This window comes from Python bivittatus, unplaced genomic scaffold, assembly GCF_059951505.1.
Source record: "Python bivittatus isolate LINGU-HERP-01145 unplaced genomic scaffold, Pbiv_v1 ctg000670_np1212, whole genome shotgun sequence".
In the NCBI taxonomy this organism is placed as follows: Eukaryota; Metazoa; Chordata; class Lepidosauria; order Squamata; family Pythonidae; genus Python; species Python bivittatus.
The window spans coordinates 3,025,859-3,049,068 of NW_028277094.1; the positions used below are offsets into that span (position 1 = coordinate 3,025,859).

At 43.3% G+C, this 23,210-nt stretch overlaps 2 protein-coding genes across 4 annotated transcripts; both read left to right on the top strand.

Annotated features, from left to right (window-relative positions):
- Positions 1-20: 20 nt before the first annotated feature.
- TAF7L (TATA-box binding protein associated factor 7 like) lies at positions 21-12,098 on the top strand. 3 transcript variants are annotated; one of them, XM_088151765.1, is made up of 13 exons: positions 25-153; positions 1,597-1,665; positions 2,456-2,529; positions 2,646-2,724; positions 3,573-3,706; positions 4,260-4,386; positions 4,610-4,668; positions 5,554-5,626; positions 7,732-7,848; positions 8,839-9,030; positions 9,163-9,275; positions 10,255-10,314; positions 11,366-12,098. In XM_088151765.1, exons 2-13 carry the CDS (start codon positions 1,653-1,655, stop codon positions 11,408-11,410), a joined length of 1,086 nt encoding a protein of 361 aa, XP_088007891.1. In that variant the 5' UTR covers positions 25-153; positions 1,597-1,652; the 3' UTR covers positions 11,411-12,098. The 3 variants fall into 3 exon arrangements, with proteins under 3 accessions (XP_088007893.1, XP_088007891.1, XP_088007892.1); XM_088151766.1 differs by having other exon boundaries at positions 8,842-9,030; XM_088151767.1 differs by lacking the exon at positions 1,597-1,665 and having other exon boundaries at positions 21-153.
- Positions 12,099-12,246: 148 nt separating this feature from the next.
- LOC112541400 (uncharacterized) lies at positions 12,247-23,034 on the top strand. The gene is made up of 6 exons (XM_025170738.2): positions 12,247-14,377; positions 15,552-15,731; positions 17,514-17,702; positions 19,248-19,424; positions 20,120-20,261; positions 20,954-23,034. The coding sequence occupies exons 1-6, from the start codon at positions 14,282-14,284 to the stop codon at positions 22,696-22,698; spliced, it is 2,529 nt and encodes an 842-aa protein (XP_025026506.1). The 5' UTR covers positions 12,247-14,281; the 3' UTR covers positions 22,699-23,034.
- The last annotated feature ends 176 nt before the right edge of the window (positions 23,035-23,210 follow it).

Sequence of the window (23,210 nt, forward strand, 5' to 3'; positions counted from 1 at the left end):
CCCCGCAGGCCAGCCGGCGACGGCGCGCGGGAGGCGGGGGCGCGGCCGGGCCAGCCCGGCTCCCTCCGGGCCTCCTCCCCGGCCGCGTCGCCGCCCGTTCCGCTTCCGCAGCGCGCAAGGGGCCGGGCCGGGCCGGGCCGGGCCGAGCGGCGGGTGAGTCCGGGCGGCGGGGGCCGGCTGGGCTGCGGAGCCCGCGGGGAGGGGGGCCCCCAGCCCTGCCCTGCCCTGCCCTGCCGGGGAGAGCCCCCCAGAGGCTGCCGCGGTGAAGCCCCTTGGGGAGCAGCCGGGGGCTTCGATCTCCTGGGGGCGCCGAGGAGAGGGCCGGGGAGGCCGGTTTGGGCTCGGGGGGCCCGCCTCCCTCCTTCTTCCCTCTCCAGAGGCCACCTGGGGGGCGAGGCTGCCAAGGGGGTGGTTTTTTGTAGCTTTGGGGCCGGTATTGGTGGATGGTTTTTCCTCCTTTTCCACCAGGTTCCTCAAACTTGGCCACTTTAAGACAGGTGGATTTCAACTCCCAGAATGCCCCAGCCAGCCATGCTGGCTGGGGCATTCTGGGAGTTGAAGTCCACCTGTCCTAAAGTGGCTGAGAAACGCTCCTCCCTGGGGCATTCTGGGAGTTGAGGTCCACCTGTCCTAAAGTTGCTGAGCGTATGAACCGGACTGTGAATGTAGCCCACACCTCTTGCTATATTTTCCTGGGCTTAGCCTGTGATTCTGGGGAAAGACGCAGCTGCTTTAAAGAGCTGCGGACACGAGCTACATTCATGCCTTCCCTTCCTCCAAGGCATCTTTTTGGAATTGGAACGAAAATGCCGTGCACCCATACTAAATAGAATCTAAACGTGCTTCTGTGGTTTCTGTCCCTTCGATAATGAACCGTGAATTTTGAGTATTTTGAAAGCAGCTTCCTTTTCTTTATAGATATCGGTCTATACATTTCACGCCTTTACTTCCTGTGTATGGGGCAGAATATACAACAAAAAAAGAGAATAAAAAACTTCATATTGCAAAAGCAGGAAAAAAGTGACATTGCTGCTGATGTGCAGAGGAACAGCAATACGTGGTATTAAACAGCACTGAAGTGAAGGTTTAATGGGACAGAGTATATCTCAGAAGCAAATTAATGAGACACCCTTTGAGAGGGAACTCTGTGTTCAGGGTGCTGCTACCCCAAACCCCGTTTTTTAAGGAACCTCGCATTGACCCTTCTTAGAAGCTGGGATGTATAGCAGGGCTCTCAGGGGCAATATATTAGGAGGCTCGTCTGGAAATAAAACCTTCAGATGTTCCTGTCCCAAACTAGTTCTTGATCGATTAAAAAATAGCATTTTGGATTGTGCATCTTAACTTTTGCTGCTGATGGATAAATGCTGCATAGTTGAGAATCTCCTGATTTGTGGGTAGTATTTTTTTAAAGAAGTTCTAAAGGAGACAGGTTCAAGGAATCGTCCCATATACTTTTTATTATAGAAATAACGTCTCATTTCAGGGACAGAGGAATGACCGTATGATGTATTTAATCCCTCTTGAATAGCAATACTTTGATCAGCAGATAGCTTTTGGTTTTTTAACTCTTTTTTTTTTTGCATTTATGTTTAGTATTTTTGAATGATACAAGTTTTTATAAACGTTTGCGTGGAGCAAGAAGAGGAGGAATGGCGTCTGCAAGTAATGCATTTGTTTTACGTTTCTCTGGTGCGGGTCTGTAGCTCTCTCTAGAAGATGTGCTGATTTCGGCGCAAAGACTACTCTGCTTTTCTGAAATGATTCCCAGGAGAACCGCAGACTCCTGAGGGTGTGATTGCTGTGCTTTGCCAGCTTTTATGGACATAGATCGAATCGTTCCTGTTCCAGTACTACTTTAATGGGAGCGGATCGCTATCTTTTCTTCCTTACGTGCTCTGGCCGTGGCAGGATCTTTTCCCCAATGTCTGCATTTTCATGCTTCAAACCATCGAGTTATGCTGTGTTCTTCTCAATCCTCCAAATCTGTATTTCTGGGCTCCCAGTGGCACCTTATTTGAAAGAGCTAAGGGTGCTTCTTTGTTTTTGGTTTAAGATGGGCAGGGAGAGGAAGAGAGGAGCAGATGCAAACCTCTCCTTTTTTTTGATGCGATCAGAACTTTCATGTGTTCTGTGTTTGAGTAGAAGCAATGTTGTCTTCTTTAGTTAAATAATGGAAGCAGGCAGCGTGGTGTGATTAGCCGAGGAAACAGTTCTGCTTTCAAGTTTAATGGCTTCAGATGCGTCTCTGGCCCTTAAGGCTGAGATTGTGCTTCAGCCCATGGGTGGAAATGCCTTGACTCCCTCCAATAAGGTGCTTCTGGACAGAGCCCGTTTGTACGCACCGCTGTTGAGTGTTTCTTAGCAGCACGGCAAGTTGTATAGCAGTGCTCAGGAAAAGCTCTCGCTAAGCCATTGAGTAACTGTGTCTTTTCTTGTCTTCTGAACCTCCAAGAAGTGAAGATGACCAAGAACAAGGACAATATCCCCCATGAATTAGAGAGCCAGTTTATTTTGCGGCTGCCTCCGGTAAGTGCACCTTCTGAGTCAATGCTAACATCGCCTGCCGTTTGCTGTGACCCATGCTTACGTCTAGAATGGGCCAACTTTCTCTTGATCCTCATTCCCATTGCCTCTCTGCTTAGGAATACGCTTCTACAGTGCGGAGGGCTGTTCAATCTGGGAGTGTCAACTTGAAGGACAGACTCACGATTGAATTGCATGGTAAGAGGACAACATCAGCAGCTTTTAATTTCTTTTTTTCATTTAACTTTTTCAGAGAAAGTCTATAAGCCAACACAAATAGAAAATAAAACTCAGGTAATATAAAAGAATAAAGGACAGGTGAGTGAACAAGGAATCTAAAAATGTCCAGGAGGTAACTTGGGGGTTTCTAGTATATCATTAGTAAATGTTCTCCCTTCTTTCTGCAGCTCTTTTAGTACTATGCTACTGATATTTATTTCTTAACTGACTGGATCAATGTTATCTAGAAGTTTTCTTAAATGACAAGTTGAAATCATATTTTTAATGGCCAAGTTTTGTGCCTTCGCCACAGAGTTATATTATATCCAGAGTGGTCAATAAAAGGCTCCCCATATATTAAATGGTTACAATGCTATTATATTTTGGATTGTATTGGGTTGTTTTAATTTATTTTTGTACTGGTCTTGGACCATATCAAAAATACAATACTGTACTGATTTCCCAGCTGTTGCCATTGTAGCTCATTGGCCTTGAGTAGTTCATCATACGCCTAGGCTTTTGAGGACAAATTTATTGAGTGTCAGTACAGAAACGGAAAAAGCATCAGAATGTTGTTTAGCTTCTTATTTCACTGCCGTATCTAAGCCATGGAGAAAAAAAATGATTAGAAAAGCATTTTATAAATGAGGCCTTTCCCATCACCCAAAACATTTTTCCGCTTTTAGACCCTGGTTCACCTGTACATGGAAGCCACTTGATGGCTTGAGCCCATAACTTTGTGTGTTCCCAATTGCTAATGAAATGCTCGACTTCTGAATGTTTCATCAATGCCACATAGAAATTCTCCCATTTCCCTGCTCCTGCAGCGGATGGCCGTCATGGAATTGTGCGAGTGGACCGTGTCCCCTTAGCTGCCAAGTTGGTGGACTTGCCCTGCATCATGGAAAGCTTGAAAACCATTGATAAGAAAACGTTCTATAAGACTGCTGACATTTGCCAGGTAGATGTCTTCCAAATACCAGAAAGATGAGCCTTCCTTGTGCAAGATGTTTTTGCTTTTCATTTTTGTCAGCATACCTTCATTTTCAGCTCCCCTCTTAAACTTTTTTTTTTTCAATGCCACAAATAGTTATGAATTATAGTTGATTTCAAACATTGAACTGTTCTTTGAGGGGGCAGGATTTCTAATGAATGGTCATCCTGGAGCTGGAAACCTGATTAGCTCTGGATGGATAGAAGCTTGGAAGCCTTGAAAAGGGGATTAGACAAACTGAGGGTGGATAAAACAGGCAGTGCCAACGAGTTACGAAGATTCAGGTGTCACAATCGATCTTAGATGCTGAACAATAGCAAGGGGTGCTTTGTGTTCACATTCCCCTTGTGAACTTCTCACTGATAACTGGTTGACTGACCACTGACAACAGAAGACTGAACTAAGAAAGCTTTTAGTTTGATCTAACAGTACTTTCCTTGGGCTTTTATGCATTCTGATTCCTCTCCCATGTTTTCACATATAACAGTCAATTACCTTTTTATTATGTTGCGGAGTTCAGATGCTTGTGTGCACCGTGGATGGAGAACTCTACCCTGCTTTGGAGGAACCAGCTGTGAGTACTGATGCTAGAGCCAACAAGAAGAAGGATAAGGATCGGGAGAAGAAGTTTATCTGGAATCATGGCAGTGAGTAGTGGGCCACTGGCCACTTCACCCTCACTAGTGAGCCTTATCTAAGCATCGTCCCTACCTCCATGCCGCTACCATGCATTGTGAAGGATGATGAGACCCACTGACCTTCCTATCTGTGGTTCAGAATCTAGCATCTCTTCTGCCGCCCCAAAAGAGCTGTTGGCTGTACCCTCCTGCTCCATTTCGCTTTGCAAATTAATTGGTTGCCTTCTTGCAGTTACGCTCCCATTGAAGAACGTGAGGAAGAGGAGGTTCCGAAAGACCGCCAAGAAGAAGGTGAGTTACATAGCTGAGCCTTGTGGAACTGTTGCTTATAAAAGCCAGGGCCAAAACAGAACATGCATTTGGAAATTTGAGCGAAGGACAGACAGTACCTTAGTTTATTTTTACATTGTTCTGGGAAGTCTGTTCTGAATGCTCTTGGGAAGTTTTAAAACTTCTGCTTAGAGAATGAGGAAAACACTTGAAAGGGCTGATGGTTACCCTTCTGTTGAGACACTTTCCACACATGGGAGCTGAGCACAGTCCCGCACATCATCTTGGGGCTTGTGTGCAACTTGAGAAGATAGCCAGTTGACTCTCAGACTCTCAGACTGGAGCTATGACCTGGGCAGCTTCCTCTTGGTGGGAGTACCTACTTTGTCCCATCTCCAAGTTCCTAAGATTTCATCCCTCTCTCTTGCAGCCAAGGTGCCACTGAACATTAATGCTGTCTCCCCATCTTCTCCAGCCACTCGAAATGGCCGCTTTGCTGCTCCCTCCGCACTGCAGCTGGTTGCTTTTTTAGAACTTTGTGTTCCTCATTACAAAAAGCTGCTGGAACAAGGAAAGGAGGAGGGGGGGTAGACCAGCAGCAAACTACTGGTTGTTGTGCCTTTCGGTGGCCAGGTGGAGGACATTCTGGCCTGCACCGTGGGAAGACAGAGTGCTATGTAGGAACACTTGCACAGCGGTGTGAAGGTACTGAAGTGAACATGAAGGGTGAGGCTGGTGGCTACGTGGATGTGCCACACAGACTTGCCCACTTGAATGTCACAGAGGAAGTTAAGAGAGAAATAAGCATTTGTTTCCCACCTAAAATTCTGAGGCAGAAACCAAACTGGAAATATATAATCTCCTCTTTATTTTTTGTTTCTTTTTCTTTTCCTTTCTTTGGCCCAGTACATTGAATCTCCAGACGTAGAGAAAGAAGTGAAACGCCTTCTGAGCACAGATGCCGAAGCTGTCAGTGTCCGTATCCTTTCTTCATAAGCTTTGCTTTGAAATGAGTAAGTGGGGAACTGTAGCGCTCCAGAGGTTTCTGGACTCCTCAAGACCCCCAACCAGCATGGCCAACACCCAGTAGTGCTTGGAATGGCAGATTAGCTAACGTCAACCCTATAATAACAGAATCTCGAAAGCCTGACAGTGTTTCTCTTTCCCTCCCTCTTATACCAAAGCGACTCAAAGTGGAGCAGTCTTGAGTTTCTTCCTCACCCTTCCTGTTTTCCCAGGTTATGCTGATGTTTTTGTTACGGCTGCTGAATATTTTCTTCAAAGCCATCTCCTTAGGCCTCTGTGCTGGTATCTGAAAGACCAGTTTCTCTACTACTCTGTCCTGAAAGAGATTCTTTCATCATCTCTCTGTGTTTTATTTGAATAACTTACTTGATCCCCAGCTCTGCACATGCACTCCCAATTATATTATGGAGAGTCAGCCATTTCACAACCAGATATTAATCTTTTTTTTTTCATCCCAAGGAGAAGGTATTATTTATTTATTTGATTTAGCCACCGCCCATCTCACTCAATATGCTATAGAATCCATCCCAGTCCTCTTTTGCAAGAGCTGCTTCCTACAATGTTTGAGGTTTTTCTGCCTTATCAAGGACTGGAATCTGCCAGTGCGGGTGAATTTCGTATCATTGATGTTGGGTCTCTGATATTCTCTTAGGCTTCCTTGCTTAACAGCTGAAGAGAAGTTGGGGATCAGGCTGCATGGGACATGGGGGGAGCAGCGAGCCAGGGATTTTCTGATTTTTCTTTTGAAACCTAGAAATAGTTAAGTGTGGGAGGAGAATGGATCTGCAAACAATACAGGAAATATTGAATCCAACCTTCCTGCGCGTGGACGCCCTATAGATGTGTGAACTTCAACTCCCAGAATTCTTCAGCTACCATGGCCATTGCTGAGGATACTAGGAGTTGAAGACTACCTATCTTGAGGATGCGCCGGTTGGGGGACACTTCTCCATCTGTTTGTACCGTTTCCCTGTTCAGACTATCCCTCCTCCTTCAAAACTTGCTAGCTAACATAGCAGAGGTAGAGAGAAGACAAGCCAGAATTAAATAACCCCACTTTTGAACTTCTCCTCCTAAACCCTTTCAGATCCCATCCATATTTTTTGAAACTTCTAATGAACTATTACATTGATCTCTTTCATCATCACAGTTTGACGTGGCTGCTGGAATTGCGATGTCTGTTTGATGCAGTATTAAAAGAAGCACACACGTTTATCTTTCTGCTAACCTTGAAAAGTTTAGTTTGGTTGGAGGGGAAGGGAGAGTATTAAGTAATGCAGTTTACGTGGAATGTTTGAAACAATTTCTATACTCGGATTGATAAGACATCTTGTAGTCTTTTCCAAAATGATTAGGAAGTGCAGTCTACCTCTCCTTCAGAAAGGACACTGGGGTCCTCCTCTGAAAAAGTATGTGGGGAAAAGAACCTTGTTGCCCTAATGTGCTTGTATGTAGGTTTCTCATTTTGATCTAGAGTACGTATTAGAATTCTTGTGTTGTTACTTTCACGGTCTTCTTAATAAATCTTACTAAAGTCTGAGAGACTTGTTTGGTTCAGCACTTCCATGCTAGGCTGCTATTAGAACCCTGAGACCATCTAGACCTGGGCACCAAGGGCCTTTAGAAATCTTTCACCAAATTTCAAAGATTCGATGACATTTCCACCCCAGGCTGGCAGAAATTTTCTCACAGACAACACTGGAAAAGCCCCCGGGAGATGTTTTCTCATTATAACTTTCAGTGAGTTTGAATAGAAGTATGGAAAGCCACAAAAGGCATCTACAGCTAAAAAGACGATTCTACAAGGGAAAGGAGATATTCACACACGTTACTCGGCCACCTTGTAACTAAAGTCAGAGGTGTTACGCTCTGTCCATGAGAATTTGACTGAACTTCTCTTTTCAAGAAATAATTTCTAAAGGAGAGCATCACATTGAAAGACTGGTGGGAAAAACTGCAAGAGTATTTCTCTAATATTATGTATGCACCTTCCATTTCTTGGTGATGTGCTTCCCCATTAAATTGATTTTTCCTTAATTCGTCTGTGCCTGAATTCAGGGTGGGAGGTCATTGCTGAAGATGAAACGAAGGAAGCTGAGAACCATGGGTTACTTACAGGCCTGGATATTTCTTCTCCTGGGATGTCTGGACATAAACAAGGCCATGGATCTTCAGGTACTATCACATTTGGGGACGCTCCGCCAGATTGTCAATATTCACAAAGCCACTAGATGGGAGCAAAGAGTTAGTGTTTCCTGTATCTCTCTGTTGCTACCTTGTGATCTGGTGGAATTTTGCAGTCTGCTAGTGGTAGTCCTAACCACATTGCAGTTAGTCTAAGGGGTACAGCTTCATGGCAGGATGCATGGGTCCACACAGAAAAGGACAGTTTCTTCCTCTCATCCGAAGGATCTGGACAGGTGATGGGAAAGATCTCTTTCTGCCTGAAGAGCTGTGGCTCCTCTTGAGTGGACAATCTAGACTAGGTGACAAAAGTCAACCTGGTTCCTACATGCCCAAAGCCAAAACATCGTTCATTTGCTTGCTTTTTGGCTCTGCTAGCTGTGCAAAGCTGGCCATTGTAGTTGCAAGAACATGGTTTGGGGTTCCAGCATGGTGGGCAAACCCAGCCAGTTGTTGCATTTTCAGTCAATCACTTGACTGAAAATCATTTTAGCAAGCAAACAGCGTTTGGTATGAAAATTGGCCACTGTCTGACCCATGACTGTGTTCACTCCTTGCATGTATAGGATGTTTGGATTTGGGTGTAATGTACTGTGTACATCCAGCCATTATGGTGTGTAAGCCATGATTTGCAGCCTAGCATGTTGTTAAATTAACTCTGCCTTTACATGTACGAACCAGGTTCCAGGAAGGGGGCTTCTGCCCTATGTTGAACTGCAGCCCAAGCTGCAGCCCAAGCTATCTCCAGCATTGGTGTTAAAGTACATCAAAAGATTTTCCATTGGCAGAAGAATTTATGGGCACTGAATGTGGGTCGAGTGGTGGGTGGTGCAGGATGGAGATTTTGATGGAGGTGAATTACAAGTGCAGGCACAAAGAGGTGTGGGGAGCAGTGACCAGACTAGCCACACTCCTCAGTGAGAAACATTATGGGGTTCATTGAGGAATGGCTGGCTCCTTTCTCCTTCTCTGTCCAACCAGCAGAACGTGACGAGCTCCGGGAGATGTTTAACGAAATCAGCAGTAGCAGCAGCGATGAAGACGAGAGGGATCACCACGATGACGAAGACCTGAACGTCATGGATACGGAGGAGGACTTGGAGAGGAGGCTGCAGGGCAAGCTGAGTGAATCCAGCTCCCAGCAGCAAGAGAACGAAGGGACCAGCCAAATTGGTTAGGAGCTGGTGGGAAGGGAGGCTACGCCGGGGGCGGGTGATTTTGTATGTTCCTTGGCACTATGCCACAGTGTGTGGGGCAGCCCTCAGTTTATTACCAGGAGGGCCAAGTGGTTTACTCTCTTTGCAGCCATTGGAATCCAGAAGCAAATTGACAACCTGAAGGGCAAGCTGCAGGAGACCCAGGAGCGCAGGAAGCGCCAAGAAGATCTCATCATGAAAGTGGAGAATCTGGCGCTCAAGGTGACTCTGGAATTAGGGCCTCTTGTTTCTCCTCTAGGGGGAGACCTCCTTACTTTGGCTGAAATTGGAAAGAATAATTACTTAGCCAGGAATTCAAGGCAACACGCATAGGTTCCTCCTCCCACTTTAGGTCCATCACCACAACTCTATAAGAATTTATAAGAACTCTATAAGTCACCTAGTCAGTTTTAGTGGTTGATGCTGGATTTTAATCTGGGCCTCCCAAGTTCTAGTGGCAGTACCTTAACCTAAGCACCACTGGGGTCTCTCTGCCAGAAGACATCCTCTTAAGAAAAGAAAGCAGTCTCTGCAGGATAGATAATAACAAGCTGGTAAAGCACATGTTGGACAGAAAGTCCTAGGTTCAAATCTTAGCTTTTCCAGTTAAATGAAATAGATCTTATGTTCATCCAAGTAGTTTTTTCCCCAATCTGAAGCCTTTTACATGCAAACGTTCTCTCCTATAATTCCCAGCCAGTCTGGAACATACCATATTTGGTTAGATCAGTGTTTCTCAACTTTGGGAACTTCAAGATGGGTGGACTTCAACTCCCAGAATTCCCCAGCCAGCATGGCTGGCTGGGGAATTCTGGAAGTTGAAGTCCACTCATCTTGAAGTCCCCAAGGTTGAGAGAGACAGGGCTCGATGGACAAAGCGACTTGGTTACAACCCAGCTTCCTATGGTCCAGGCAACTAGAAAGTCCACATGAATTAAAACTCATTTTCCAGCCAGCAGTCAGCAAAAGAAGCAATTAAGCTTCCTTGGATGGGGGAAGAAATTTAGCACTGTGCTCTTTTCATTTTGTTTTGGGGCAATTTTAGCTCTGCTTCGTAGCACGTGGTATCTCTGGAGTTTGCTTGTAGACTCTTCCTCTAGGGCCGGGGCAGACCGAGGTACATCCAAATGCCTTTAAAAGCATTTTAGTAGAGTATTCTTGCAGCAAGAGACTCTACTTTTCTCTCGGTCTCATTTTCCAGACCCGGCTCCAGGCTGTGCTGGATGAGTTCAAGCAGCAAGAAGAACGAGAAAAGCAGCAGGTAAGATTTCTGTCATTTCTATAAATTCTAAGTGGAAACAAGGCTGAAGAAGCAAGTTTTGGAAACCCACACGGTGCGACAACTTTACTGGGGATGCAAGTTCAAAACACAGTAGCATTACGTTTCCTGTCAGGCTACCCTGAGGAAATATTGGCAGGACACTAAGTGATTCCTATTTCCTGAGTAAATTGCTGGCTCCAAAATGGCAGTCGCTGTCATCCTTTTTGCATATATGAGTGGGCGACCCATCAGAGCAGTTTCATAGTTACAAGTGAACGTTGCTTGGTTGAGCTGACTTTGGTATTCTTTTTTTTTTCATAATATTTTATTAGAGATTTGCACAATCAAAAGATAATACAGAATTAGAAAACATATACCAACAAAAAGAAGAAAGAGAACAAGAAAAAGGAGAAAAAGAACATGAAAGACATATAAAAAATGACTCCCCCCTCCCTCCCGACAAGTATAAGCATTTACAGTAATTTAACACCTTCTCTGCTATTACAAAAAAAAAAGAAACTTTTCTTCCCATTTCTCATCACTGAACAATAAATAAACAAGAGTTGAATACAATTGTTCCTGGGCTTTCTGGAAAGGATCCTTTTTTTTTTTTAAGCAACTCAGACTAACTGTGATGCTGGCTGAGAAATGCATGAGGAGATGGTCTTTGTCGTCTACATAGCCCTGCCCAGAGGGGAGCAAATCAGAGGGGGGCCATGGAGAATGGCTTGACCCTTCCCATTCCTTTCATTGCTGTGTTCCCAAAATAAATCTCTTTGCACAAAAGCTTCCATTCACATTCTCCCACTCAGGCCTACTTGTGATTAAACTATGGAGCTAGCGGGAACATCCTTTATAAAATGAGAGCAAGGGATTATAACACGGCTTCGGAATAATAGCAAAGACTGTCTCCCTAGAGAGAGAGAGATCAGGGGAACTGATTGAAAGATCCTTGGATCTTGATTTGAAGGAGGAAGGTGGGACTGATTGTAGATGTCATTGTTTAACAGTAGTTTTTCTTCTCTTCCCATCTTTCCTTCTCGCTCTGCAGCTGGCGTCTCTTCAAGAGCAGCTAGAAGCTCTAATAGAAAAATGAACTTCCAGACCTCCAAGAACAGAAGATCAAATGTTGACTGAAAAGTCCTTCCTCTTGGTGTGTGGCTCCCAGATTCTTCGGTGCAAGTTCATCATATGTTCTGAGACGATTAGCAAGTTCCTCTCAAAGTCTAGGCCAGTGTTTCTCAGCCTAGGCTGCTTTAAACTGTGTGGACTTCAACTCCCAGAATTCCCCAACCAGCATGGCTGGCTGGGGAATTCTGGGAGTTGAAGTCCACACAGCTTAAAGTGGCCAAGGTTGAGAACCACTGGTCTAGACATTTAGCCTGGCCCCAGGAGTTGTGTCTTACAAATACTGTTTACAAGACATGCAGAAAATGTTAATGTCTCGCAAAGCATGCAGTTTCCTAGATGGCCACAAAAAAAGTGTTCATTGCTGAATGCAAAATTTGCTCCAGGACAATCTTGATTCTTTTTCAACCCTGTATCTTTTTGCTTTCTGCAAAAGCCAAGATTGCAGTTTTAGATTGTCCTTGTTGTTGTTTTAAGTAGCATGAAATTCATTCTTTCTGGAATGAGTGGTGACAACACTGCGCTCAGAGGCTGTTTTCCATATCTGTAAATACTGATTGTGAGAAAGAAGGCAACCGTTTGCATCTTAACTTACTTTTGTACATTCATAATCTTGTCCTCAAAAGTATTATGAAATAAAAACAAAGTTATGTGTACGTATGTTATCTCAGAGGATATTTCACAGGTTATCTGTTGCTCTTCTGGTATATTGGATATAATTGCCTACCATCTAGCCACCATTCATGCTCAAAAATAATTCCAGTTTCAAAAATTGATCATGGCATGGGCTGCAAATTCTCAGGTTGGAGGAGAGAAAAAGGAGACTCTTTCTCTCCAGCTACCACATTCCCTAAACATTCTTCCCCATTTCTGCCCTCTTTTGATTCATAAATCCTTTTACTTTGTGTTATTTTGTGATTTGCAAAAGAATCTTGACAAAGAGGGAGCAGAACAGAAATAAACAGCTGCTGTTTTTACAGAGGGCGAGTGAGATTCGCGATCCCACTCCAATCACTGCTCGTTGGATGAATTAATGCTAGCGTCACTTAAATTTCTATTCGGCCTGCTAATATTTCAAAAGAGATCTACGTGGTTTTCTAAAACCAATGATGAAAAATAGTAGCCAATTCAATGTATTTATTGTGGGGGAGATGGGCGGGGGGAGAAATCCAATAAATAAAATAAATAAATTTATTTGTTAGATTTAGGCCCAGCCTTTTATTCAGGAGCTCACATTGATGTAAATCATACCCCCTCCTGTTTTTCCTAACAAACTGACTGGCCTAAATTTACCCCATACACTTCTATGGCTGAAAAGAATCTGGATTTCCCCATTGCTTATTTAACACCTTAACCCAGCAATGCTGGCCGGGGAATTCTGGGAGTTGAAGTCCACACATCTTCAAGTTGCCAGGCTTGAGAAACATTGCCTTACCACTACACCACACTGGCTGTCCTTCTAAATTAATTAAATGCCAACCATCTATAATTTTTTTATTTTGTACAGTTCTGACTGGGGGAAAAAACAGGTCTTTTTATCCCTTAGAATTCTATTTGTGAGAAATGTTAGGGCATCTGCTTGGTGACTGCCAATCTCTCAAAAAGGGATTTGCTCTGAATATACTGTCCAGTCTTGGCATTTATGATATTGTCAGAACTGGAATGTACAAAGTTTGGGCTTATGTACAGGTGTAAAGCATGGAATAATAAAAATATGAATTAGGCCAAAAGTTCAATGAGATGGCATTCAGAATGAGGGGGAGAGGGTAGGAAGAGTTAGGGTTAGTCTGCCTAAGACAGTGATGGCGAACCTATGACAGGTGTGTCAAAGGTGACACACCAGGACATTTTGGGTGACACACTAGCGTTCACCCACACCCTACATCAACTATTCTCCCTGTTTGAGTTACCATAGAAAAGCTTGTTTTACTCATATCTCATTTCTGTAATGATTTGACGTTTCTTTATATAAAACATAGCACCACGCAGGATAAGACTGTATTTTTTTTAAATAAAAGAATATGTAAAGAATTTTTTCTCTTGTTCAGGAATGGGGAGAGTGACACACCCGCAGAGTCAAGTGAGGCATTTTCTGAATTTTTGACACGCCGAGACCGAAAGGTTCACCATCACTGGCCTAAGATGTTCCATCATCTACGGAGGAAGATTTTGGCCCTGCCTAATAAAAATGTCCTTATATGGAGCAATAGTTAGTTATGTAAGCTTTGCCTGCAGTCTGGAGTAGAACGTTCCAGATCTGAGTTACTCATTCAGAACTTAGTTAGTTAGTTATCTACAGGACTTATATGGCTGCCTAACTCATACAATGATTCCAGCTGGCTCACAACAATCCATAAAACATAGTTTAAAACAAAGGTACCCTTCCCCCAGGCGGCAGACCAAACATCCTCTTAGCTCAACCCCTACCCTAGTCCAATGCTTGGGGGAAAAGCCAGGTCTTCATAGCTCTCCAGCCCTTGTAGGAATTTGCTAGTATCATCCAGAAAGATACTGGAGGCACCCTTTGTTTAGCCTGATCTAATTTTAAACTTTAAGAAGGCAAATCCTGCATTAACCTGGCAGAAAGAAGATTAGGAAGAGAGCGTCAAAACTCTACTGTGCACTTGGAGAGACGTCCTCAGCCTCTGAAAAGAGTCCTCCACACTATAAGGAGTTCTAGCTAATTGTCTAGCGTCAGTTGCAACTGTCTAGACCTCTGTTGTGGCATGCATGTCTAAAGCCATTGAAATAAATCAGGTAGGTTGAAGTGACCTTCTCAGGTGTTGTAAAGAGAAGAACTGCTTTCACAAGGGAACGCAAGGTTCACCACATCAGAGCTATGGAAGAAACTTACCTCCTTAATGTGGAAGGCGTCAAGAAAAAGATTTTACATGGAGGCTACGGGAGGCTGCCTGATTTCCAAGAGGGGAGCAAGGTAAATGTCTACAAGCACTAACTAATAAGGTTGAGTGTAAGACAGGAGCTGTAAGTAGCCACAATAGCCAAAGGGCTGTGTTTGGAGAACAGATCCCATCAACAGTTTGCAGGGGAGAGTGGAGTTTCGGTCTTGCTTTATGGGCATTTGGAGTGCATTTGATTCCTTGCCAGGGGAAGAGAATTCAATGGCCTTTCTCATAATCAAATTCAGATTATATGTTACATAAATAAAAAAAAGGAAGGAAGGGACCACCTCTAGAAAAATGGATTACCCATGACACAGGTAAGCAAGCTCCCTTTTAAGCTTGGGACTCCACTGGGGTCATAGACCAACGGTCAAAATGTCAAATTCTTCTCTGCTGAGTTCCTGTCCTGGGCATTTATTTTAAAGTGGTTGTATGTTGCCCCTTCAAAACCAACCTTTTCCCACAGCAAGGCTATTATATGCAGAAAGATGAAAAAATACAGAGATACCCACAATGGCGGAGGGGATTGTGAAGATGGCAGAATTTGGAGAAATGGCTAAGTTGACTTGTTTGATTAGGGAAGGAACAACCACTACTTTTATAAAAGACTGGAAAAGCCTTTATGGGCTTTTTGCTGAAAATGGATAAAAATTAACTGGTGATTTCGGGAGTTACTGATTAAAAAGGACTGTATATGGGAAGAAGGGAATTATGTGATGTAATTTTGGAGGGGGAAACAGTATTAATTATGTTTGTAACTGCTGTAAAGAAGATTGGAAGTCACTTTAATTATTTTCTTTTCTTTCTCTTTTTTCTTGATCTATATTGTTTATCACTTTTTCTTTTAGCTTTCTGTCTGTCCTATTTTTCTTCTATATCTTTTTCTCTTTTCTTTTATATTTCTTTGTGTTTAGCTTTTAACCTTGTAAAACATTATTTTAAGAAAATTGTGTGTGTATATGTGTGTGTGTGTGTATAAACAAGTTTTCCCAGGATGGATTAAGGCAGCTGCATCCCTCAAGTTGTGTTTATAGGCGGATGCTTTTCACTAACTGCTGGAGAAAAGAGAATAACATACAATCAGGATTCCATCTAGAAAGAGAAAACTGCTAAAAATTGGGGCGGGGGGGGGGAAACGGGACAAACGTTTGTATTTGTGCAGGCAGGTCCCTGACCAGGATTAACTGTAATCTGCCTTCAATGCAGATCACCTTCCACTTCCAGACCCTGAAAGACGATTTTGAGCGGACGGTGATTGATGACAGCCGGAACACTGGGGTCCCCATGGAGATTATTGTGGGGAAGATGTTCAAAATCGAAATATGGGAGACATTGCTGACCTCCATGCGGATCAACGAGGTGGCAGAGTTCTGGTGTGATGCTGTAGTGAGTGTTACTGAGACAAAACTATGTTTGAATGGACAATGCTGCCTCTCTTGGAAGATAGGGTGATCAGTAGTGTCTTCTGAATGCTTGTAGCCAGGAACAGCAGTTGGTTTATGTCCCGCTAATGGGTCTCTTGGAGGCATCTGATTGACCCAGATGAGAAACTTTGGTCTGATCCAGCATGAATCTTATTTGGGAATGAAGAAGCTAAGGGCCCAGGTTGGCATGCCTTGAGTCTGTCTCTCCAGAGTCTCTCTGGTCCACCTGAAACAATTCACAGAAAATTACCTTGATTCATTATTTTATTCAATGAATTGAATATAATTTTTAAAATGTAAAGAAAATCAAAATTTCTTTTCTTTTTTCTTCTGGCTCTATCCATTTTTTGGAATGCAGCCTCACACTCCAGAAAAAAGTTGCTCACACCATTCATTTATTTAGTTAATCATGTCAAACAGTGCAAAGAAAGTGTTTGCAGGCAGATTCAGCCCAGCAGAGACTTAAAAAATGCCTTGACGTCATGTCTAAATCCCATTTTTGAAGAGCTACCTGCATCAATATGAAACTGCCCAGTTCTTAAGCTCAGTCTTCCAAACTTTGCTACTTAGTTTACCATTGTGAATGATCAAGTTGACAGAAACTTTTGACAATGATCAAGTTGACAGAGCACGTTTAGGAATCCTTTCTCCAAAGATTTCATCTAGCCCTTTCCATGGCTGTTTTTAAATAGATCCTTATTTTATTGGGCTGCTGTTCAAATGTTTAAGCAATGTTGCTTTAAATATCTTTGCTTTTTATATCTGTAAGCTGGTATGTCCTGAGTTTGCATTCATCAGTGGAACTGAAATATTTTAAGTATATGAGCTCGGTGTAAGGTTTGAAACTGGCAAGGTGGGAACCAGAAATTCTCAGGCCAGAGAGAACTGTTATGTAAACATTGAACAGAATTTTCTAGCTCTTAAGACTGGAAAAAAATGTCCCAAAGGTGTGAGATAACAGTGTGGAACTTAAACCCGGGAGCTGGCAAACATACAACTCAATTTCTATATTCTGCATATATATGACTTCTTTCTTGACTGTTGGTTCTCATATTTTTACTTGTAATTGTTTTGCTTTTTCTGCTGTGAGCCATCAAGAGCCTGAATATGATGGCTGACAGATGTAGATGTGGTACATATATAATATAAATAATAAATAACATCTGACACTGAGGGATTAGATGGTGATCTTTAGAACAAGAATAGATACAGGCAAGTATCCCTGTTGAAGGAAAGGGATGGTGAGCCCTTGGTCTTCCAGATATTGCTGGATTACAAATGCGAGCATTCCTTACCATGGGCTAAACTACTGAGTTGCTGGGAATGGCAGTTCAACTTTACCTGTAGGACCAGAGGCCCTGCTTACAGACAGTATGTGCTTCAGCTTTGCAGGGAAACAACTGCTTCAGAGTATATGTTGGGCGCACACATAGCATCAGTCAACAACTTCCCTTTTCCTGGAATTGCATGGCAGCTGGGGTGGGCAGCCAAACAGTCCCAGGATTACACTGGCTGTAAGGAATTGCAGAGAGGAATTCCAGGAGGGCTTCCATGCACACCAAAGCACCTGCTTCCTTTCAAAGATGAAGCACTGCACAACCTTAGTAGAGAGTTTCCTTTTTCTGCTGCTCTCCGAGGTCACCTGCCTCCTGCTGCTCCTCATTTATTGCATCTTCTGCTGCTCCAGTATCTGTGAGCATTTTTATGGGTCCCCATCTTCCTTTCCACCCTTCTGTGCTTCCAGCACACAGGAATGTATGCCTTGGTCTCCAAAGGCTTGAGGAAAATTGCTGAGGGCAAAGATCCTCTTCAGGGACAGAAGCACCAATGTGGAATAGGCAACATGTTTGACTATCACAGCACAGGCTACGAAGACCTGGATGAGCTGCAGCGGACACCTCAGCCCCTCATCTTCATCATGGAGCTATTCAAAGTGAGTAAGGTACCCCGAGCTCTTTAAACAGAGAGCTGCTACCCTGCTGGTTATTTCTGTTTCTTTTTCACTTTCCTGGAGAGAGGGCAGGGCTGGTTACTCAGTGGTCCTCTCCCCCTCTTTTTAACCTCACCATAATTCTGTAAGACAGGCTGGGCAAAAAAGAGCAACTGAACCAAGTCATCCATGGCAGAGTGGGGATTTGAATGTGGGGTTCCCCAATCCCAGTTGGAACTGGTAGCATCTAAAGCATACAGATTTGGCAGTCAGTACCACCAAGGACCAGTTCTGAGGTGCTAAAACTTTTTCTGGACTGTACGTGCATGTGGAGAGGGAAGTATTTGTGTAAATTCCTCCCCCCAAATCCATTGCATTTAGAAATCTAGCATGCCAGGAGGAAAAAGTTCAATATAGTTGTTTTCTAAACTTTTATTTTTCCCTGTCACTTTGTCCATGGCTTGTCTTCATCTTCAGATTTTCTAGGCTCTCTTCTCTCCTCACAGTAGCTCCTGAGGTTTCTAGATTCAGACCTTCCAAGTGGCTTTGGAAGGCAAAGATTTTTTTAAATGGACTTTTACTATTAGAAAAGTTTTGTGCTTACTTTTATCACGACTATTACTTCGCATGTTTGTAGTCATTACTTTCTTAACCTCTCTCTGAAGGGCAGTAAGGTTTCTTTCCCTCTTGTGATCCACATAGGCAACTACAATTACCTTCTGAGCAGAACTGATTGACAACTTTTTAAAAGGCCTTTTAAGGTCCTACATAATTTGGGAATGAAAAGTATCTGTATATGGAGAACAAGTGTCTTACTGAAGGAGTTGGCCCTGAGAGACCAATAGTCAAGAAGAGAGCTTTTCATGGACCAGACACAGTCTCTTGGTCCAACTTTTCACAAGGTGGTGGTTGTAAGAATAAAATAAAAGCAGACTCCTGAGCTTCTAGAGGAAAGTAGGGATAGATATATATTATCATAAAAGCAATAATAATAGTGTGCTGAGATCTTTGTTGAAAGATCTCTCTCCATATCCTTGTTCAATTGTTAGATAAGTGAGGAATGCTGACAGGATCTTCTCAGTTAATCGTCTCTGGAACATTTTTTAAAAGATTTTTTATCCTGCCTTTATTATTTTTAAAAATAACTCAAGGTGGCAAACTTACTTAATACCCATTCCTCCTATTTTCCCCGCAACAACCACCCTGTGAGGTGAGTTGGGCTGAGAGAGAGGGGGACTGGCCCAAAGTCACCCAGCTGGCTGTCATGCCTAAGGTGGGACTAGAACTCACCATCTCCTGGTTTCCTGCCTGGTGCCTTAACCAATAGACCAAACTGGCCGTCTATTTTCCCTATGTCGGATTCCACAGCACCTACTCTTTCATCCTTACACTGATTTTAGTTAGCTCCCCTGATGATTTATACTTTGAAATATGTTGTTTGGCTATTGTATCAGGTTAACTTGCATTGACAGGTAGTGAAGAGCACGATGGGTTGTCAATTGGGTAAGCAGAATTTATAACCACCCATTGTTTTCCTGACCTCTCAAGGTGGAGGACCCTTCTTCCTACAAAAGGGACACATGGGCCATGAACAATGAGGAGAAGTTGGCTGCTGTGCCAAAATTGCACACTGAGGGCAATCGGCTGGTCTTGTCCAGGAAATTCAAAGAAGCATCAGAGAAATATCAGGAAGCTATCATCTGTTTGCGCAATCTTCAGGTTACGGTGAGAGCTGGATGAAGTTAAGATGTACTTCTGTACTGACTGCTTTGATGTTAAGACCTTTAATAGAGAGCCCTTGGTAGGTGTTCTTGCCACTTGCATCCTCAAGGGATAGTTTTTTAGTAGTAGTAGTAGAACCTGAGTTATGAAATACTTTCTCCATGAGCTTCTGTATGCCCATCCTGGAGAAATGGTTGCAGTTTCCCTAGATGGTTTAATGTGATTCTCATATTCCTGCAGCCCTTTTAAGTTCTAGTGCTTCATTTTGATTGACCTTGTTATGTAAACTCCCTGGGGAATATTAACCACATGACTATGTGATTTGTTCACACAAACTGAAGTCAAACTATATTTTGGCTTCTGGTGGTGCGCGCTCTGTACTTCATATTCTTTTTCACTCATGCTTGGATTTTTCTCCAGTTCCTCTATGGGACCATGCCTGCTATAGAACTCAAGCTTGACCTATCTTCCCTGAATCATAGGTAGCATGTACAGTCTTCAGTGCTGCTTGCTGGAAAGTAATAGTGGATGAGAATATCCATCTCCAGCCTAGGCTTATGGGCTTCTCAAATGCATCTTTTTGGCTACTGCGGGACACAGAATGCTGGACTAGACGGGCCTATGGTTTGATCCAGGTTCTTCTGATGTTCGTATGGATGGGCAGTTACCATTTCCTTCTTTGCTGGAACTCTTGACAGGAGAAGCCGTGGGAGGAAGGTTGGCTGAAGCTAGAGAATCTCATCACACCACTTGTGTTGAACTATTGCCAGTGCCAGCTAGAGCTAGGGGAATACTATGAAGTGTTGGAACATACCACAGCCATCCTCCAGAAGAACAATGGTATGGCCATCACTTTAATCTGTTTTGACTGGTTTTGGCTTAATGAACTTAGCCACTGTGGTTGTAAACCATCATTTATGGTTTACTTTGCAAACCCAGTTGACTGCGGCTTGTTAAATAAACAATAGTTTAGCACAATCATGTGGATTGGGGAGGACAGAAAACATGTAATTTCATGTTATTGATAGAATACCTGGGCCTACCTACTTAGAACTATATTTGTGTCAGACCCTCAAGGCAGACCAGACTAGGAAACCAGTTATGAATGCTAATAGTACAGTACTTTTATTAGGATTACTGTAATAAAATGTTGCAAGTCTGAATACGCTTTCTCCTTCCCTTATCTATGTGAGATCTAGGGAGGGTCATATCTGAGATGTTTCTCACATTACATTTCTACCTTGGACTCAGATTTCTTTTATCTGAACGTTGTCTTGGTTACTGCTCTTCCTCCTGTTCCTCAAGGTTATTCACTCTTCCCATTAGAGTTTGTGATGGAGGCCATATTTCCATAAAATAGTCTATGTTGTTTCACACAAACAACATAGACTATTTTCTGTATGATGTGGTCTTCCCATCTCAAAGTTTCAACGGTCTGTGAACATCAAAGGCTACATTTGAGAAGTGGTTGTGAATTATCACATTTTACAAGATTTGTTTAGGAAAACTTAAACTGCTTTGTCCTTTCCTAGAAAACGTCAAAGCATACTTCAAGCGGGCAAAAGCTCATGCCGCTGTTTGGAATGAGAAGGAGGCCCGAGCTGACTTCTTGAGGGTGGCCCAGCTGGATTCCTCGCTGACGGCCGCAGTAAGAAAAGAGTTAAAGGTCCTGGGGGAGAGGATGAGGTGGAAACATATGGAGGATCGCAAGAGATACCGAGATCTGTTCCAGCAGCCTCTCTCAAAAGGGGAAAGTGAGGTATCTGAAGAATCTTCTGTGGAAAAACAAGAGCAGGCTGGTAATGGCCTCACAGCAGAACAGGAACAAAATAATCCAGAAGCCTTGAAGCACAAGAGAGGACTTGGGGCAAGAAAGAGAGAAACAGATCAAGGAAATGTAGTCGAGGAAGTGAAAGGGCTCTTGGTAAAAGTTGGGGAAAGAGAGAGAGAAGACTTTGTCCCTCAGAAAAAGATAGAAGAAACAGTGACTGCAAAACAAATAGGAATACAAGGTGAGCAGAGGGAAAGACAATTATTTCCTGATTCTGGGAACTGCATGGTAGAAAGTTCTGAGAATGAACAAGAGTTAGGACTAGGGCTAGAGGAGCCGAAACTAGAGGTTGAAGCTGCAGAGATGAATTCTGAGGCCTGGGATCAAAATGGAGAGAGAGATTTTGCAACGCTGACAGGAAAGCAAGACCTCAGAGCCACCCATAGCCTTGATCAAATGACAGTAAAGCCCATGAATGACACAGAAGAAGGTTCCACAGAAGGACACTGTGAGACTGAAGCAAGCATTGGGCTGGAGATTTTCACCAGAAAGGGACAATATGAAGGAAGGTGTGAGAACAGAGAAACTGAAGCTCATTATCTTCATAGGAAACAGGCCAATGTGAGTTTTGGATCAGAACATGGCAAGGAAGGTATGAGAGCCAAGAGTTTTGAAGAAGAGGATTGCTCCCAAGTCCAACAAGAAAAGTCCAAAAGAGGAATGGAGGTATCAAATGAGTTGGATTTGCTGGAAGAAACAGCTTTGAGGAAGGAAAAAGGAGACATTGGTGACAATTCCAAGCCAGAAAAGAAGTTATGTGGGTATGAAGCAAGTCCAAGTTGTTATGAGGCAAACCCTGAAGGCAGAGTGCCAGTCATTGAAGATTGTGGGAAAGGAATAATCAGTCATAGTGTAGAAGTAGAGACTACCCTTAGAGAAGTGAGAGATAACCACAAAGAAAAAGTTGGAAGTGATAAGGAAGGAATCAACACTGAGGATACTTCTACCACACAGGAAAAAATTGAATGGGATGAGTTAGGACTGAAATATTTTGAGGCAGAGTTAATTCCCAGCACTGAAACTGAGAATTCAAAGATAGGACCACAAGGAACAACTTCGGACACAAAGCAGGTGGATTTACAAGTCACATGGGAAGATCCTGAAAAAAGAGGAGCAACTGAGCAAATTTGGGGAGAAGAACCTTTTGGGGGGTTTAAGATGTCAGAAATGGAACACGGAGACATGCATGATACAGCATTGTCCATGAGCTGTGCAGAAGAGAAAAGACACATGTTTTGCTCAGGAGAGATAGCTGGGTTGGAAATAGCAGGACGGTGGGATATTTCTCTCCCAGGTCAGACTGCCTTGAAGCAAGAGGAAACTGGTTTCCAAGAAGGAAAATGGTCTGAAAGTGATGGTATAAGAGAGCCAGTTACTCAGGCTTTTGGACCGGGCCAAAGTGAGGATCTCATCACCTTTGCTGAAGAAGCCAGCTCGACTTCTTGAGAAATGGCATCCCAACAGTAAGACCTCCTCGACCCAACAACTCGCTTAGCAGCTCTTTCTTCCCCATTTCACTGCATCTAAACTCAAGAGAATGTATCATGACCCTTTGCTGGCCTTTCTTGGTCTGGCAGTGTTCTTGTGAAATTAAATATAGAGTGACCTTTCATGTCCTAAATCTGGTGGTGTTTTCCATTAGTAAAAGATGAAATACTGATTGCTAAAAGTCAATAAGCTTTAAAATAAAGGTGTGCAACGTATGTTGGGCTCAGGCCCCGTTTGACCTTTGAGTTATATTCCAAGAGCATCCAAAATAGTAAGTGCAGGCTTGGGTAAAACATAGGTTGGTTTAATTACATTTTTATCAAGTTAAATACATCATTTGGGGAGCTTTCCAATTTACTGCACGTTCTGCCCACCAATAATAACTTGTAGAGGTCTCTTGGGCTGACTTCTAAAACCCTTGCGGCCTTGGTCCCGGTGCTTCGCTCTTGTTTTAAAATGCAATAACTGAA

What these genes read in the sequence shown, in the direction of transcription:
- TAF7L (XM_088151765.1), top strand. An exon ending in AGACTGCTGACATTTGCCAG is followed by an intron (nt 3,707 to 4,259) that starts GTAGATGTCTTC and finishes TGCGGAGTTCAG; the next exon opens with ATGCTTGTGTGCACCGTGGA. An exon ending in AAGAACGAGAAAAGCAGCAG is followed by an intron (nt 10,315 to 11,365) that starts GTAAGATTTCTG and finishes CTCGCTCTGCAG; the next exon opens with CTGGCGTCTCTTCAAGAGCA.
- LOC112541400 (XM_025170738.2), top strand. Translation starts at nt 14,282, where the DNA reads ATGGAAGAAACTTACCTCCTTAATGTGGAAGGCGTCAAGAAAAAGATT. An exon ending in TCATCATGGAGCTATTCAAA is followed by an intron (nt 17,703 to 19,247) that starts GTGAGTAAGGTA and finishes TGACCTCTCAAG; the next exon opens with GTGGAGGACCCTTCTTCCTA. An exon ending in TGCGCAATCTTCAGGTTACG is followed by an intron (nt 19,425 to 20,119) that starts GTGAGAGCTGGA and finishes AACTCTTGACAG; the next exon opens with GAGAAGCCGTGGGAGGAAGG.